This window comes from Cavia porcellus, unplaced genomic scaffold, assembly GCF_034190915.1.
Source record: "Cavia porcellus strain 051 isolate PalLab524CR breed Dunkin Hartley unplaced genomic scaffold, mCavPor4.1 scaffold_20, whole genome shotgun sequence".
Classification (NCBI taxonomy): domain Eukaryota; kingdom Metazoa; phylum Chordata; class Mammalia; order Rodentia; family Caviidae; genus Cavia; species Cavia porcellus.
The window spans coordinates 68,637,844-68,654,418 of record NW_026947503.1 but is presented as its reverse complement, the minus strand read 5'-3'; the positions used below and the strand labels follow the sequence as shown (position 1 = coordinate 68,654,418).

General features: G+C 39.8%; 1 protein-coding gene across 1 annotated transcript; it reads left to right on the top strand.

Annotated features, from left to right (window-relative positions):
- The first annotated feature begins 4,004 nt into the window (after positions 1-4,004).
- On the top strand, positions 4,005-5,808 carry Mc2r (melanocortin 2 receptor). Its single transcript, NM_001172982.1, is given in 1 exon segment — positions 4,005-5,808. A coding segment is annotated over 1 exon segment (894 nt). The 5' UTR covers positions 4,005-4,120; the 3' UTR covers positions 5,015-5,808.
- The last annotated feature ends 10,767 nt before the right edge of the window (positions 5,809-16,575 follow it).

Genomic DNA, 16,575 nt, shown 5'->3' with positions numbered 1-16,575 from the left:
TGCATAAATTTGAGCTTTTCTTTCCCTTTTTTTTAATAGGGTTGGCTAGTAGCTTATCAGTTTTATTTATTATTTCTTTTTTTTTCTTTTGTCTTTTTCCTTTTGATTGGTACCAGGGATCAAACTCACGACTGCCTGATTGCAAGGCAGGCGCTTATGCCACTGAGCTAGATCTCCAGCCCCTATTTATTCTTTCAAAGAACCAACTCTTTGATTCATTGATCCTTTGGCTTATTTTCTTAGTCTCTATTACATTGATTTCTCCTCTGATTTTTATAATTTCCTCTCTTCTTTTGGCTTTGGGCTTGACTTGCTCTTCTTTTTCTAACTATTTGAGGTGTAACATCAGGTTGTTTATTTGAATTCATTCTCTTTTCCTGATGTGGGAACTCAGTGCAATAAATTTTCCAATGAGGATGGCTTTCATTGCATCCCACAGGTTCCGGTAAGTTGTATTTGTATTTTCATTTTCTTGTAGGTATTGTTTAATTTCTTCTTTAATTTCCCCTGTGACCCACTGATTACTCAAGAGTGTGTTATTCCGTTTCCATGTGTTTGTGGGATTCTTGCAGTATCTCTTATCATTAATTTCTAATTTCATAGCGCGATGATCCAATAACATGCAAGGGATAATTTCAGCTCTTTTGCATTTATTTAAATATGTTCTGTGAGCTAACATATGTTCTATTTTAGAGAATGACCCATGTACTGCTGAGAAGAATATGTATTCTGATGTTGTCACTTGGAACACTCTGTATATGTCTATCAAGTCCATTTGTTCACAGGTGTTATTCAGTTCTGTTATTTCTTTGCTGATTTTTCTATCTGGTTGATCTGTCCCTTAGTGTCAATGGTGTGTTAAGATCTCCTGTTACAATTATGTTACTGATAATTTGGTTTTTCATTTCTGTTGATACTTGTTTTATATAACTGGGTGCTCTGGAATTTGGTGCATATATATTTAAGATAGTTATCTCTTCCTCTTGAAGTTTTCCCCTAACCAGTATGTAGTAACCCTCTTTATCTCTTCTGATCATTATTGGTTTAAAGTTCACATTGTATGCAAACAGGATGACTACTCCCGTTTTTGTTGTTGTTGTTGTTGTTGTTGTTGTTGTTGTTTTTTGGCAGTGCGGGTTCCTGTTGCATGAAGTATTGTTTTCCATCCTGTGGCTTTCAGTCTGTGAGTATCCTTTTGGGTTAGATGGGTTTCTTGTAGACATCCTATGGTTGGATTTTGTTTCTTGATCCATTCTGCCATTCTGTTTCTTTTAATTGGTGCATTGAGACCATTTACATTAATGGTTATAACTATTTTATGTTGATTTATTTGTGACATATTATCTTTCTGCTGTTGCATCTTTATCTTTCTGTTCTGTTTAATTGTCTGCTTTGCTAAGTGGTTTTTTCCTAAGTGTATCTAAACTGTCTTTCAATATTCTTTGCAGGTTTTCCTTGTGATCATGGAGTTCTTCAGCTGTTCTTTGTCATGGAAGTATCTTATTTCTTCATTGATTTTGAAGGACAGTTTTTCAGGGTACATCAGGTTGGAAATCATTTTCCTATAGGATCCTATAGGATCTGGAAGACTTCACTCCATGCTCTTCTTGACTTTACTGTTTGTGTTGAGAAGTCTGCTATGATTCTGATAGGCTTTCCTTTATAGGTGATCTGTATTTTCTCTCTGACAACTTTTAATATTCTATTCTTATGTTGGATTTCTGGGATGGTGATTATTATATGTCTGGGTGTAGTTTTATTCTGGTTATGACTATTTGGAGTTCCATATGCTTCACTGATTCTGATGTCAGTTTCCAATCTCATGTTTGGGAAATTTTCAGCTATTACTTCTCTAAATATCCTCTTGACATCCTTTATATTGTCCCCTTCTTTTTCATTAATCCCTATCAATCATATGTTGTTTTTCTTTGCATCATCTTGCAGTTGTTGAATTGTTATTTCCTAATTCCTTGTTATTTTTAAAAGAGCTTTGCTTTCTTGTTCACTATCTGTGATCTTGTCTTCGAGGTCTGAAATTCTGTCTTCACTTTCGTTGAGGTGGTTTTTGCAGCTTTCAATGGATTTTTTGATTTCCTGTATATCTCTGTGCATCTGCTTTATGTATTCTGTTTCTTATATTGCTCATCCAGGGATTCTATCTTTTTAGTTTAGTTACTCCAATTTTTAATTGTGTATTGTTTAGATATGTTTAGCATCTCCTTTTGCTTCTTTTATCATTTCTTCTTTTAGCTGGGATATTATTTCTAGTTTGGATTCCTTTAAAGATTCCTGGAGTTGTTTCTTTATTTCAGTTGCTATTATGTCTGATATTTCAGGTGTCGATATATATTTTCTTCTATGTACATTGCTCCTAGGGTTTTTTTTTTTTTTTTTTTTGATGGGTTGGAGGTTTGAGATTGTAATTTGGTCTTTGATTTTGTCGTTTTCCTATATTTCTGTGTTTCAAGTGTTATTCCAAGGTTTCCCCAGGGTCTGTTGGAAATCTTCTTCTATGCCCTCAGCTCCTTGGACTCTGTCCACCCAACTCCTTAGATTGAGAGAGGGTCACTGGGTGTGGGGCAGGCCATCACAAGCCCAGCCCCCGGAATCTATGGTACCTGCTTGCCCAGAACTCCAGAGTCCTCCAAGCACAGCTGGGAGCCAGGAGGCCACCACAGACCCCCCCCCCAGGACCCACCACACTGGTCCAGTGCACCCGGAAGCCGCAAAATTCCCTATCTGGGGCCCAGTGAGGGTCCCAAATAGCTGGACTCAGGGGAAAGTGTGTGGGGCACTTACATGAGGCCCCCAGCCTCTGGAACTGATGGCACCCACGTGCCTGCTCAGAACTCCAGAGTCTGCCAAGCATGGTGGGGAGTGCGGAGGCCACTGCAGGCCCGCTCAGGACCCGCCACGCTGGTCCAGCACACCCAGAAGCTGTAAAGTTTCCCATCTGGGGCTGAGCAAGGGTCCCAAACTAGCTGGACTCTGAGGAAGGTGCGGGGGGGAGGTGCACTTACACCAGGCCACCCAGCCTCTGAGACCAATGGTGCCTGCTTGCTTGCTTAGAACTCCAGAGTCCACCAAGCACTGCCAGGAGCAGGGAGGCCACTGCAGGCCCATTTGGGACCCACTGCGCTGGTCCAGCCCACCTTCTGGAAAATTAATCACCACAGATTTCAAATTCTCTTGCTAAGCAGACCTCTGTAAGTCACTGGTTTTTTTTTTTTTCTGCTTCAGAGAAAAGTAGACATTTCTGCTGCCATAATTCAACTGCAACATCACTGACATGGCACTGTTAAGAAGTTACTTTGTTTTGTTTTGAGACAGGACCTTCACAGATTAACCAAACTGGCCTCTAACTCCTGGGCTCAAACTCCTGCCTCAGTATCCTGAGTAGTTGTACACTACTCAAATATACACTACCACACCCAGCTTGTAAGAGTTCTTGAAAGACAGATAGATAGTAGCATCTGTAGCACTGTCACTTTTAAATGACTCATCAACACTTTTCCAGTAGCCCACAGCTGTAGGGACAGGCTGTGGCCCAGAAGATGAACAATGAAAACAAAAGGACAGACCATTTTATCTATCTACAAATCCTGCCACTACCTCCAAGTCAGAGAAAGTTGCCTTGTATTTTCTTTTGCTGCCACTGACTTTCTTTGTTTCTCTCTGTTGTTACTGGTACTGCTATTTGCTCTGACCTCTCCCACACACACAGACACCTGCCTTCCAAGGAAGAGCAGATGGGAGGGAAGAGGATGGAGAATGACCTTTATCATTATGTAAGACTCAAAATTGTCTTTATCATTATCTCAGGGTTCAAAATTGCACTGATGTTATTATACACAAAGGGTTAAAATGGGAGCTCAGTAAATTGTTTTATTGAAGTGGCTACACTATGATATTTATAGAGGGTATTGAATTATCTTAAAGCAAATGTGGCTTTTTAAAAATTTTGTAGTCTACTTTGCAATGGATATTTCCATATGTTCTCTTTTAGGCCACTGAATGGTTTTATACTCAAACATCCAGCAAGTGCTACAAAGAGGAAGATATTCTAAAGAATCAACCAAGTTCTCTGTGAGGCCAGAGGTCTTAAGCACAGAAAAAAGAAATGAAGCACATTATCCATGCAAGTGGAAATGTCAATGGCACAGCAAGAAACAATTCAGATTGCCCCCATGTGGCTTTACCAGAAGAGATATTTTTCATAATTTCTATCACTGGGGTTTTAGAAAACCTCATCATAATCCTGGCTGTGATCAAGAATAAGAATCTCCAGTTCCCCATGTACTTTTTCATCTGTAGTTTGGCCATTTCTGACATGTTAGGCAGCCTGTATAAGATCTTGGAAAGTATCCTGATAATGTTCAGAAACATGGGATATTTCAAGCCTCATGGCAGTTTTGAAACCACAACAGATGACATCATTGATACCATGTTCATCCTCTCTTTGCTTGGCTCCATCTTTAGCCTATTGGCAATTGCTGTTGACCGTTACATCACCATCTTCCATGCCCTACAGTACCACAGCATTGTGACCATGCACCGCACAATTGCTGTCCTGTCAATCATCTGGACCTTTTGCATTGGGAGTGGTATTACCATGGTGCTCTTCTCCCATCATGTCCCCACAGTGCTCACCTTCACATCACTGTTCCCACTGATGCTGGTCTTTATCCTCTGCCTCTATGTACACATGTTTTTGATGGCTCGTTCTCATGCCAGGAATATCTCTACCCTTCCCAGAGGCAACATGAGAGGAGCCATTACCCTGACTATTCTTCTGGGAGTCTTCATCTTTTGTTGGGCTCCTTTTATCCTTCATATCCTCTTAGTTACTTTCTGTCCCAACAACCCTTACTGTACCTGCTACATATCCCTTTTTCATGTTAATGGCATGCTGATCATGTGCAATGCAGTCATTGACCCCTTCATCTATGCCTTCCGGAGTCCAGAGCTCAGAAGTGCATTCAGAAGAATGATATCCTACAGCAAGTGCCTGTAGAATCACTGCTCCTGATTTAAAGATCCACTAGGATAATATCATCAAAAGATAGACCATGTCATAAGACAGAATAACATAACATACTGTTACAGATTTGAGGGTGTAACAGTGTCTACACCCTCAGAGTCTCCTAAAAGTGGTTTCTGGATTATTTCCATTTCAAGCAAAGAATTGAACAAAACAAGAAAAAACCATGGTAATATTTCTCAGTTATTTGAGATAGGAAAAATTAAATGTGAAGAGTAAGGGAGAAACTGAGATAGCTCGGACCCAGGAATAAAATCCAAGGAAGCAAGGAATCAAGAAATTTGGAGCAAAGGCTTTTATTTCAGGCCTGGCGATGCAGCCCCCTTAGGATCAACCCAGAGACTGCAGCAGCAGAGACTGAAGAAAGGGATTTTAAAAGCAAGAGAGAGAGAGAGAAAAAACCCTGCAGACCTGTTAAGCTGTTGACTTAGTCCTGACAGCCTCTGGAAACTGTAAAGCTGTCGACTTAGTTCTGATAACATCTGGAGCTTTTGGTGCATTTCGTTACTCCCATCCTGTGGATAAACATTATCTCGGAATAGCACATCTGCAATAACATGCGGAGAAGAAAGTAGAAAGTTAATTATCTTGGGACAGCTCATTAGCAATAACATGTAGAAGGGGGAGAAAGTTACAAGAAGCTGAAACTTAAGTTTTTACAAGGATTAGAAACTTAACCCTATCGGCACATACAGAACAAGAGGAGGTGCATTGGTTACAGTTAAGCCATAACAAAACTAGCTCTGTAGAGTGAAATTAGACTGAGTAAAAGAGAGGAAAAATAAAAACCAAAATAAAAATATAAATATAAAACAAAGGTAGACCCTGAGGGCATAGTGAGAGCTACCCTAAAGAGACACAATCACAAGTGCTTAATCATGATAGTCTTTTTGTTCATTCCATACTTCAGAAGTTCTCACACAATGGGGTTCACATGTAGGGTCCTCAGAATTGTTTTCCATACGTCCTGTGATCTGGTCATGCTTGCTCTCCCAACCAGCTTTGCCATGCCTTGCTTTCCTGACTCAATACCATCAAATACTAATGTTTCCAACCCCTTCTCTTTCCTATGGACAGGAGGACTACCCACTAATGCTCTCATACTAACAGTCTTCTTGTAAATATACGCAGTAGAACTTCATTCCTGGGGGATAAAATAACATGCCTGAAACAAGGATCAAATATCAAGCACAGAAACAAGGACAGAATATGAAGCACATATTGCAGTACAAACTTGAGAGCTACAGGTCAGGCCCAATAGTTGCTCCATAGATATCTAGCAAGTTTTCCTGAGAGGCCTTCTGGGCTGGAGGTCATGGCAGCCTGCCTCAAGAAGTTATAGTAGCTGGACAAGTGTGAGTTAGCTTCCCATTACTTTGGAAGACACACAGGATTAATCAATTTAAAAGGAGGAAAGGCTTACCTTGGCTCTCAGATCCAGAGGTGTCAGTCAGTAAGCTACCACCCAATTCCTGTGGGCCTGCTATGAGGCAGCCCAACATGGCAGGAATGCATGGCAGAGGCAGGGTTTTATCTTGTGGCAACCAGAAGCCAGAGAGAGACAGGAAGTTCTCTTCCTGTGTTCCCAGTCCTTGTGAAGGGCATGCTCCTAATGACCTCTTGAAGGTTCCACCACCTTCCAACAACATCAGGCTATGGCCTGAGCCTTCACTGCATGGATGGGTCTCCAGGGAGCCATTATCTGAAGCACAGCAGCAAACAACTCTGGGCAGAAACCATCAGGTCTACTGTAAACCAGGGGTTATGATAGCATCTATCTCCATGGCCATGGAATGATCAGTACCTTCTCTCCCACCCTCTGCCTGCATGCTTTCTTTAAAGCATTTCAACTGTTTCAAGAAGCATCCAGAGTATAAGTAACTATGTTAAATGCTCACTTTGGAGTTTCCAATAATAACAAACCTTCATCATGAGTGTTATCTGCTTATTCAGTTCTCCACTCAAATTTGTCAGGATGTAGACACAGGCCAGAGTTACCTGGACTTAAACTCTATACCTCTAAATTTTCTTGTGCTTTAGAAGCATAAAGATGAGAGGAGAGAATAAAAATTTAATCCATTTGGTTCCATATGGGGTTGCATAAAAGTCGAAGGAAAACTGATTATTTGAAGTAAGTTGAACAAATATTTGTGCATTATTACAAATACATTTTGTGAATATGAAAAGAGGCAGACACACATTTCATCCTACACTTGGCCTGTGAGAAAACCAAGAGCAAAACAACATACCAAGAAGCAAGTCTTTCTAAAGGCCCAAAAATGTGATGAGTAAGATTCCATCTGTTTCCCAGTTGACTCATAAAGGCAGATGCAGTCCCTGGAAAATTATATACTGTTCATCAGATACAGTCAAGATACTCAATGTGGGAAAATGGCACTGGAACAGGGATATAAGGACACACTGTTAGCTCATCCAGGTTTTATGGCTGCAGATGATGCCTAAAGCAGCAGCTAGTCTGGGTTGAGTTACTCAGGATGGAGAGGACCAGAGAAGCTAAGTGACAGTGGGACAGAGGAGTAGGGGTAGTGGCCTCAGGAAGAGCTCACATTTTGCCTGTTTCAGAGAAGCCTGGTCCTGGCAGATAAGAACTGGCTGCCCAAGATGGAAGATGTCGAGGAAGAGAAAGGCGGACAGACGTTGGGTGGGACGAGGTTTCCTAAAACACAGGAAGTCAGGGGAAGGCAATGACATGCTGAGCTGGCCAGTGGGGCTTAGACACTTGAAACATAAATGGCCTTTCTCAAGAACTCACATGCCCAACTTCAGTCAAGAACAGCTCAGCGTCATGGCCAATGCACCATGCTCATCCAACTCAAGTGTGCCAGGGCCTAGACATAGGCCAGGCTCAGCCAAGCAAGCAGAAGTTGTCTCCATGATGACTAAGGTTATATGAATCTGGGTGCATCTCCTGACAGGAGAGTTTGAGAAGACTGCCATGACCAAGCTGGACAGTTTGATATGAGCTTGATGTTGGGCACAAAGAAGGCAGCAGCCTCAGGAGAGGGGATGGGCATGTTTCCAGTGTTTCCCTGTGGCTCATTTCACCAGCTGAGCCAAGACTGCTGCGCATCTTCACTTGTTGTGTTCTATAGGAATCCTTTCTGGTCCTCCCCACTCTGAAGGTAGTGTATACTTCTAACATTAGACTGTTTATTAGTATATACTATAAATTTAAATTTAACATATAAATATAAATTTAATATGATATATTTAAAACTTTAAAATTTTTTGCAATAGGTCTGGAGGACTGAATATCTCTGCAAGCAGGGAGGGATCGCAGGTTCCTGAGGCACCTTGGCCTGTGGTGAGTGCCCAGCACACTCTGCCCAAATCTCAGACTGTTCCAGACCCCCCAGGCTTCTGGGTGCAGTGAAGTGGAGCAGTGGATTAGAGGCCACTACATCCGCCTCCCCATCCCGGCTACACTTGAGGTCTGCTGAGCTCCCGACGGGTGGGCAGGCCTACACTATCCCCCAAGCCCAGCCGCGCCTAGCCATCGGGGTGCAGAGGAGGAGCTGGGCAGATCTGGAGTGCCTGCAGAAGTCCCTTCCTTTGTCTGGAGGACTGAATATCTCTGCAAGCAGGGAGGGATTGCAGGTTCCTGAGGCACCTCAGCCTGTGGTGAGTGCCCAGCACACTCTGCCCAAATCTCAGACTGTTCTGGACCCCCCAGGCTTCTGGGTGCAGTGAAGTGGAGCAGTAGGTTAGAGGCCACTATATCCGCCTCCCCATCCCGGCTACAGTTGGAGGTCTGCTGAGCTCCCAATGGGTGGGCGGGCCTACACTATCCCCCAAGCCCAGCCGCGCCTAGCCATCAGTGTGCAGAGGAGGAGCTAGGCGGATCTGGAGAGCCTGGAGAAGCCCCTTCCTTTGTCTGGAGGACAGTGGATATCTCTGCAAGCAGGGAGGGATCACAGGCTCCTGAGGCACTGCGGCCTGTGGTGAGTACCCTAACCCGGCTGCGATTGAAGAGCTGTGGAGCTTCCAAGGGGCAGGTGGGCGCACAGTGTCCCTGAGGCCCAGCTTGTCTGGAACTTTGGAGTTCTGAACAAGCAGAGGAGGGCCATTGGTTCTGCAGGCCCAATGGCTTGGGGTAGCATGGTGCCAGAGTCACAGTAGCTGCAAACATAGAAGGGGATTTTCAACAGATCCTGAGGAAGCTTTCAAATAACACTTGAAACACAGAAATATAGGAAAATGACAAAACGAAAGACCAAATTACAACCTCAAACCTCCAGCCCATCTCAGGAAACCCTAGGAGGAATGTATTTAGAAGAAAATATACCCCATCCACCTCATATATCAGACACAATAGCTACTGAAGTTGACAAGCAACTCCAGGAAGCTTTAAAGAAATTCAAACTCGAAATAATTTCCCAGATAAAAGAAGTAATGATAAAAGAAATGAAAGAGATTCTAAATATATCTAAAGAAAACACAGATAAAAAATTGGAGCAACTAAACAAAAAGATAGAATCCCTAGATGAGCAATATAAGAAACAAACAGAATACATAATGCAGATGCACAGAGATATACAGGAAATAAAAAACTCCACTGAAAGTTGTAAAAACCGCCTTAATGAAAGTGAAGATAGAATTTCAGACCTTGAAGACAGGATTGCAGCTAGTGAACAGGAAAGGAAAGATCTTTGGAAAATAACAAGGAATCAGGAAACAACAATTCAACAACTGCAAGATGATGCAAAGAAGAATAACATAAGAATGATAGGGATTAATGAAAAAGAAGGAGACAACATAAAGGATATCAAGAGGATATTTAGAGAAGTAATAGCTGAAAATTTCCCAAGCATGAGATCAGAAACTGACATCAGGATCAGTGAAGCATATAGAACTCCAAATAGTCATAACCAAAATAAAACTACACCCAGACATATAATAATCACCATCCCAGAAATCCAACACAAGAATAGATTATTAAAAGCTGTCAGAGAGAAAAGACAGATCACTTATAAAGGAAAACCTATCAGAATCACAGCAGACTTCTCATCACAAACAATAAAGTCAAGAAGAGCATGGAGTGAAGTATTCCAGATCCTAAAGCAAAACGATTTCCAACCTAGACTGGTATATCCTACAAAACTATCATTCAAAATAGATGGTGAAATACGATACTTCCATGACAAAGAACAGCTGAAGAACTTCATGAACACCAAACCAACCCTGCAAAAAATATTGAAAGACAGTTTAGATACACAAAGGAAAAAACCACTAAGCAAAGCAAATAATTAAACAGAACAGAAAGATAAAGATGCAACAGCAGAGAGATAAGATTCCTTCAATTAACCAACATTTAACAGTAATAACCATTAATGTAAATGGTCTCAATGCACCAATCAAAAGAAACAGACTAGCAGAATGGATCAAGAAACAAAATCCAACCATATGCTGTTTACAGGAAACCCATCTAACCCAGAAGGATACTCAAAGACTGAAAGTCAAAGGATGGAAAACAATTCTTCATGCAGCAGGAATCCAAAAAAAGGCAGGAGTAGCCATTCTGTTTGCAGACAACGTGAACGTTAAACCAACAATGACCATAAAGGATAAAGAAGGTCACTACATACGCGTAAGGGGAAAACTGCAAGAGGAAGAGATAACTATCTTAAATATATATGCACCAAACTCCAGAGCACCCAGTTATATAAAACAATTATTAACAGAAATGAAAACTCAAATTATCAGTAACACAATTGTAACAGGATACGTTAATATGCCATTGACACCAAGGGACAGATCAACCAGACAGAAAATGAGCAAAGAAATAACAGAACTGAATCATACCTGTGAACAAATGGATTTGATAGACATATACAGAATGTTCCACCCAACAACATCAGAATACAAATTCTTCTCAGCAGTACATGGATCATTTTCTAAAATAGACCATATATTAGCTCACAGAACATATTTAAACAAGTGCAAAAGAGCTGAAATCATCCCTTGCATGTTATCGGATCATAGCGCTCTGAAATAAGAAATTAATGATAAAAGATACTGCAAAAATCCCACAAACACATGGAAACTGAAAAACACACTCTTGAGTAATCAGTGGAAGAAATTAAAGAAGAAATTAAAGAAGAAATCAACCAATACCTAAAAGAAAATGAAAATGCAGATACAACTTACCGGAATCTGTGGGATGCAATGAAAGCCGTCCTGAGAGGAAAATTTATTGCACTGAGTTCCCACATCAGGAAAACAGAACGAATACAAATAAATAACTTGATGCTACACCTCAAACAGCTGGAAAAAGAAGAGCAAGTCAAGCCCAAAGCCAAAAGAAGAGAGGAAATTATAAAAATCAGAGCAGAAATCAATGCAATAGAGACTAAGAAAACAATCCAAAGAATCAACGAATCAAAGAGTTGGTTCTTTGAAAGAATAAATAAAATTGATAAGCCCCTAGCCAACCTTATTTACAAAAAGGGAAGAAAAAGCTCAAATTCATGCAATAAGAAATGAAAAAGGAGAAATCACTACAGACCCAATAGAAATACAGAAGATCATCAACACCTATTTCAAAAACCTCTACTCTCAAAAGTTTGATAACGCAGAAGAAATAGACAGATTCTTAGAAGCATATGAAGTGCCAAAGCTAGATCAAGAGGATATAAAACTGTTGAATAACCCAATCTCTGTTACTGAAATTGAAAATGTAATTAAGTCCTTACCCACCAAGAAGAGCCCAGGCCCAGATGGATTCACTGCAGAATTCTACAAGAAATACAAAGAAGACCTAATGCTGACACTCCTCAAACTATTCAATGAAATTGAAAGGGAAGCAATGCTTCCTAAGTCATTCCTGGAAGCAAATATCACTCTAGTACCAAAACCTGAGAAAGACCCAACTAAAAAAGAGAACTATAGACCGATCTCCCTAATGAACACAGATGCAAAAATCCTCAATAAAATATTGGCAAATCGGATCCAGCAAATCATCAAGAACATTATACACCATGACCAAGTGGGATTCATCCCAGGAATGCAAGGATGGTTCAACATACGCAAATCAATAAATGTAATCCACCATATCAATAAAGCCAAAAATAAGAATCACATGATCATTTCTATAGATGCAGAAAAAGCCTTTGATAAGGTCCAACATTTATTCATGATAAAAACTCTACAGAAAATTGGAATAGATGGTCTTTACCTCAATATAATAAAGGCCATTTATGACAAACCAACAGCCAGCATCATACTAAATGGCCAAAAATTGAAAGCCTTTACTTTAAAATCAGGCACAAGACAAGGATGTCCTTTATCACCACTCCTATTTAATATAGTACTGGAAGTACTAGCCAGAGCAATTAGGCAAGAAAGAGAAATAAAAGGGGTAAAGATAGGAAAAGAAGAAGTTAAGTTGTCATTGTTTGCGGATGACATGATACTCTACATAGAAGACCCCCTAAGCTCCATTGAAAGACTCTTAGATACAATAAATAAATTCAGTAATGTGGCTGGATATAAAATCAATACTCAGAAATCAATAGCATTCCTATACTCAAACAACAAAATCACAGAGAGGGAAATAAGAGAAACTGGACTATTCACATTAGCAAGCAAAAAATGAAATATTTAGGAATTACTCTTATGAAAGAAGTGAAAGACTTATACAGTGAAAACTATAATACACTGAAAAAGGAAATTGAAGATGATCTCAGAAAATGGAAAGACATCCCTTGCTCATGGATAGGAAGAACAAACATTGTGAAGATGGCTATTCTCCCAAAACTCTTATACAGATTCAATGCAATCCCAATAGAAATACCATCAACATACATTATAGATCTAGAGAAATCACTCCTAAATTTCATCTGGAACCAGAAGAGACCTAGAATCGCAAAGGCTATTCTAAGCATCAAAGACAAAGCAGGAGGCATCACAATCCCTGACTTGAAATTATACTACAAAGCAACAGTAGTAAAATCAACATGGTATTGGAATCAAAACAGAGCTGAAGATCAATGGAATAGATTAGAAGATACAACCACAACTACAAACACACTCAACCACCTTATCTTTGATAAGGAGCCAAGCAGGTTCACTGGAAGAACGACAGTCTCTTTAATAAATGGTGCTAGAAAAACTGGCTCTCCATTTGCCGAAAACTAAAGCTAGACCCATGTCTATCACCATGTACTAAATTAAAATCTAAATGGGTCAAAGATCTGAATATTAAAACAGAAACACTAAATCTATTGGAAGACAAATTGGGTAGAAACCTTGGAGACATAGGAGTAGGTAGAGAATTCATGAACAGGACTCAAACAGCACGGGAAGTACTTCCCAGAATCAATAAATGGGACCACTTCTTTTTAAAAAGTTTCTGCATGTCAAAAGAAATCTCCAGCATAGTGAAAAGAAAACCCACAAACTGGGAAAAGATTTTAGTGAACTCTCTCTCAGACAAGGGACTCTTGTCTAAAACATATAAAGAATTAAAAAAACTCAGACCTCCAAAATTCAAAGATCCAATCCAAAAATGGGCATCTGAGATGAACACGCAATTCTCAAGTGAAGAAATGCAAATGGCAAATAAATACATGAAAAAATGCTCATCATCATTGGTCATTAGAGAAATGCAAATTAAAACCACACTGAGATACCATCTCACTCCTGAAAGAATGGCCAGGATCAAGAAAACCAACAACAACAAATGCTGGAGAGGCTGTGGGGAAAAAGGAACTCTCCTGCACTGTTGGTGGGAGTGTAGACTGGTACAGCCTTTGTGGAGGTCTGTCTGGAGGTTTCTCAAAAAGTTGGGATTGGAAATCCCATTTATTCCAGCTATTCCACTTCTAGGCATATTCCCAGAAGAACTGAAAGCATCATACCACAGTGATATATGTGCACCTATGTTTATAGCAGCACAATTTGTAATCGCCAGATCTTGGAAACAACCCAAGTGTCCATCAACTGAGGAATGGATAAAAAAGTTGTGGTATTTCTATACAATGGAATATTATTCAGCTATAAAGAACGATCACATTGAGATATTTATCAATAAATGGGCGCAGCTTGAGACCATACTCATAAGTGAAATAAATCAATCTCGCGTGTATGAATACCGAATAGTTTCCCTAATGTAAGTAATGATTCAAATATATAAACATATGTGGTAATAATGATTCCCCATTATGTGGCCTTGAAGCCTTATGAAATTTTCACTTATTAATTAGAAAGGCTTTATTCTGGGCTTCTTGATATGGAAATATTTGAAGCTATAGTATATGAAGTTTTATCCAAATATTTCAAGGAAAAAGACAGACACTATGGTAACTACTATTCTTTAAAAAAATTATTTAGTTATTTCTTATGTTTATTTTAATTAAGGGAAAAATTTTAAAAATTAGGATATATAATAGTAACTCTTTTCGATTTCCTATTAACTTGTTTTGAAGTCCTGTAATACTCCCACGATCTTGTTTTGACTATTAGACTCTGTTCCATTCTGTGCGATAGTATCAAGTCTGAGGGTATAGGCAACTACTTTGAAGGCAATAAGATTCACAACGATGCCCATTCTGGTTTGACTATTGTCTCCTTTGGAAGTCCTGTAATGTTTACAATGCCTAAGTTTTATTGGTCTTGTTGTCTACTGTTTTGTCCAACTTTATAATATCTAATGAGATAGACAAATCTTTTTAAGGAAACAAGAGACAACGTTGATAACCATTGTTAATAACCTTGTACTCTGTTCTACATCATGTGCTGTGTCTATCCTTGGTTTTGACTGACAGCTTTGTTTTGCCATATTTGACTTTATTCTCTCCCCCCCCCCAAAAAAGTAATAAGAACTAAGGAGTAATAAAATCCAAAATGTGTAAATTTTGTTGTAAAAAAGAGAGGGAGGAAAAAAAAAGAGCTCTAACGGACATAACAGCAAGTGTGTTTAGAGGTGTTAAATAGCTGACTATATTAATGTTTTTGGATCATTGAACACAGCTGTTTGCAGTCTCTCTGTTTGAATGTCTACTTTGTATTCTTTGATACTGTGATTTGAGCAACTATCTCCAAGATGATAATATGTAATCTATTAACAGGTGATTTCTTACTGTTATTTTTTTTGTAGTTCTGTATTATGTGTAACCTTACACTGCTTTGTTTTGTTTTGTGTTTTTCTCTTTTTCCTCTTAAATAAAATAAAATAAAATAAAATAAATAAAATAAAATAAAATTTTTTGCAATAAAAGACACATTGCCATTAATCCTTGTCAAAATCCTCCCCCTTATTTTGAACATACTTCTTGTTATTCTTGCTACTTTCTAGAGCAGTTCTGCAGTGAGGAGGATTTTGAGGGAGATTAATTTAATGGCAATTTGTCCTTTGCTGTAACAATTTTGTTGAAATTCAAACATTTACCATAATTTTCAGTTATCCCTTCTTTGTATGATAATGCATGTAAGTTATTTAGCATAAAATTTGAGGTGCAGTGTTACAGGTAGCCTTTCTAAAGTAGTACTTTTATTCTTGAAAGAATAATGTAGAGCACAGTTTTCTAGGATGGAATTGTGTTCTCAATAGAGTATAACCTTTCCCAGAAGTAGTTCAGGTCTGGAATGCCTCACAGTGTCACCCTTGGCAAGGTCTGGTGCCCTCTTCAGTGCTGGCTGTCTCCTCTTAAGCACTCAGCTGTCATCCACAACAATTATCTGAGCAGAAGGGCCTGGAATTCCTCTCTGTGCCCTTGTTGAGTTGTGTTTAATGTAGTAAAGAAGGCTGGTCAGAGGCATTTCCAACTGTAAGTCCTTGATGTGTTCATAGTGGGGTCTTCAGTGCTCATGACTGCTGAATACAGCGTGGCCCTTTCCTCTCAGTTCACACGTAATTCAAAGTGAAAACAGACTACATGTTTGTATAAAGGAGATCAGTGAGGTAGGCTCAGGGTTTTCCCTTGATGTGTACCTCACTGCTGTTATCAAGTTGTCAGATTGTTAAACTGTTTTATAGATGTGCAAGTATGTACTCAGAGATGATGGCCACTGGCAGGACCCCACCCAGATTCCCCTGGCTTTCTTAGGACAGGGAGAGGCAGTTGGCCCCAACGTTGGAGTTCCAGCTCTCTTCCCACACAGTTGCTCACAGAGCAGATGTGATTCCTTCTCATCGCTCTGAGGCCTTGACCCAGCTTGGAGCTTCAGCCTGCAAAGAAACAAGATGAAGGTGAATCCAGCCTTCCCCTTCTGTTCACCCCTTTAGAAAACTTCACATATTAAACTCAGGAAGTGTGAGTTTCTGCTGACACCCTAAAAGTGTGCTCCATGTGAAAACATTCGCTTGGGCACCACACTTCTTGACAAATTTCCACAAGTTCTGTCCCATCCCCAGGACCCTGGCTACCACCTATAGGTCTCTCCATGGAGCAAGAAGGATAGGCACATGGGTGTTCAATTTTGGCCCCGAGTCTAGAGTGGTACTCAACAGTTAAACTGTTTCAAGACATTGTTTGAACTGCTTTTCTTATTTAGTAGAGAATGTTTCATATTTT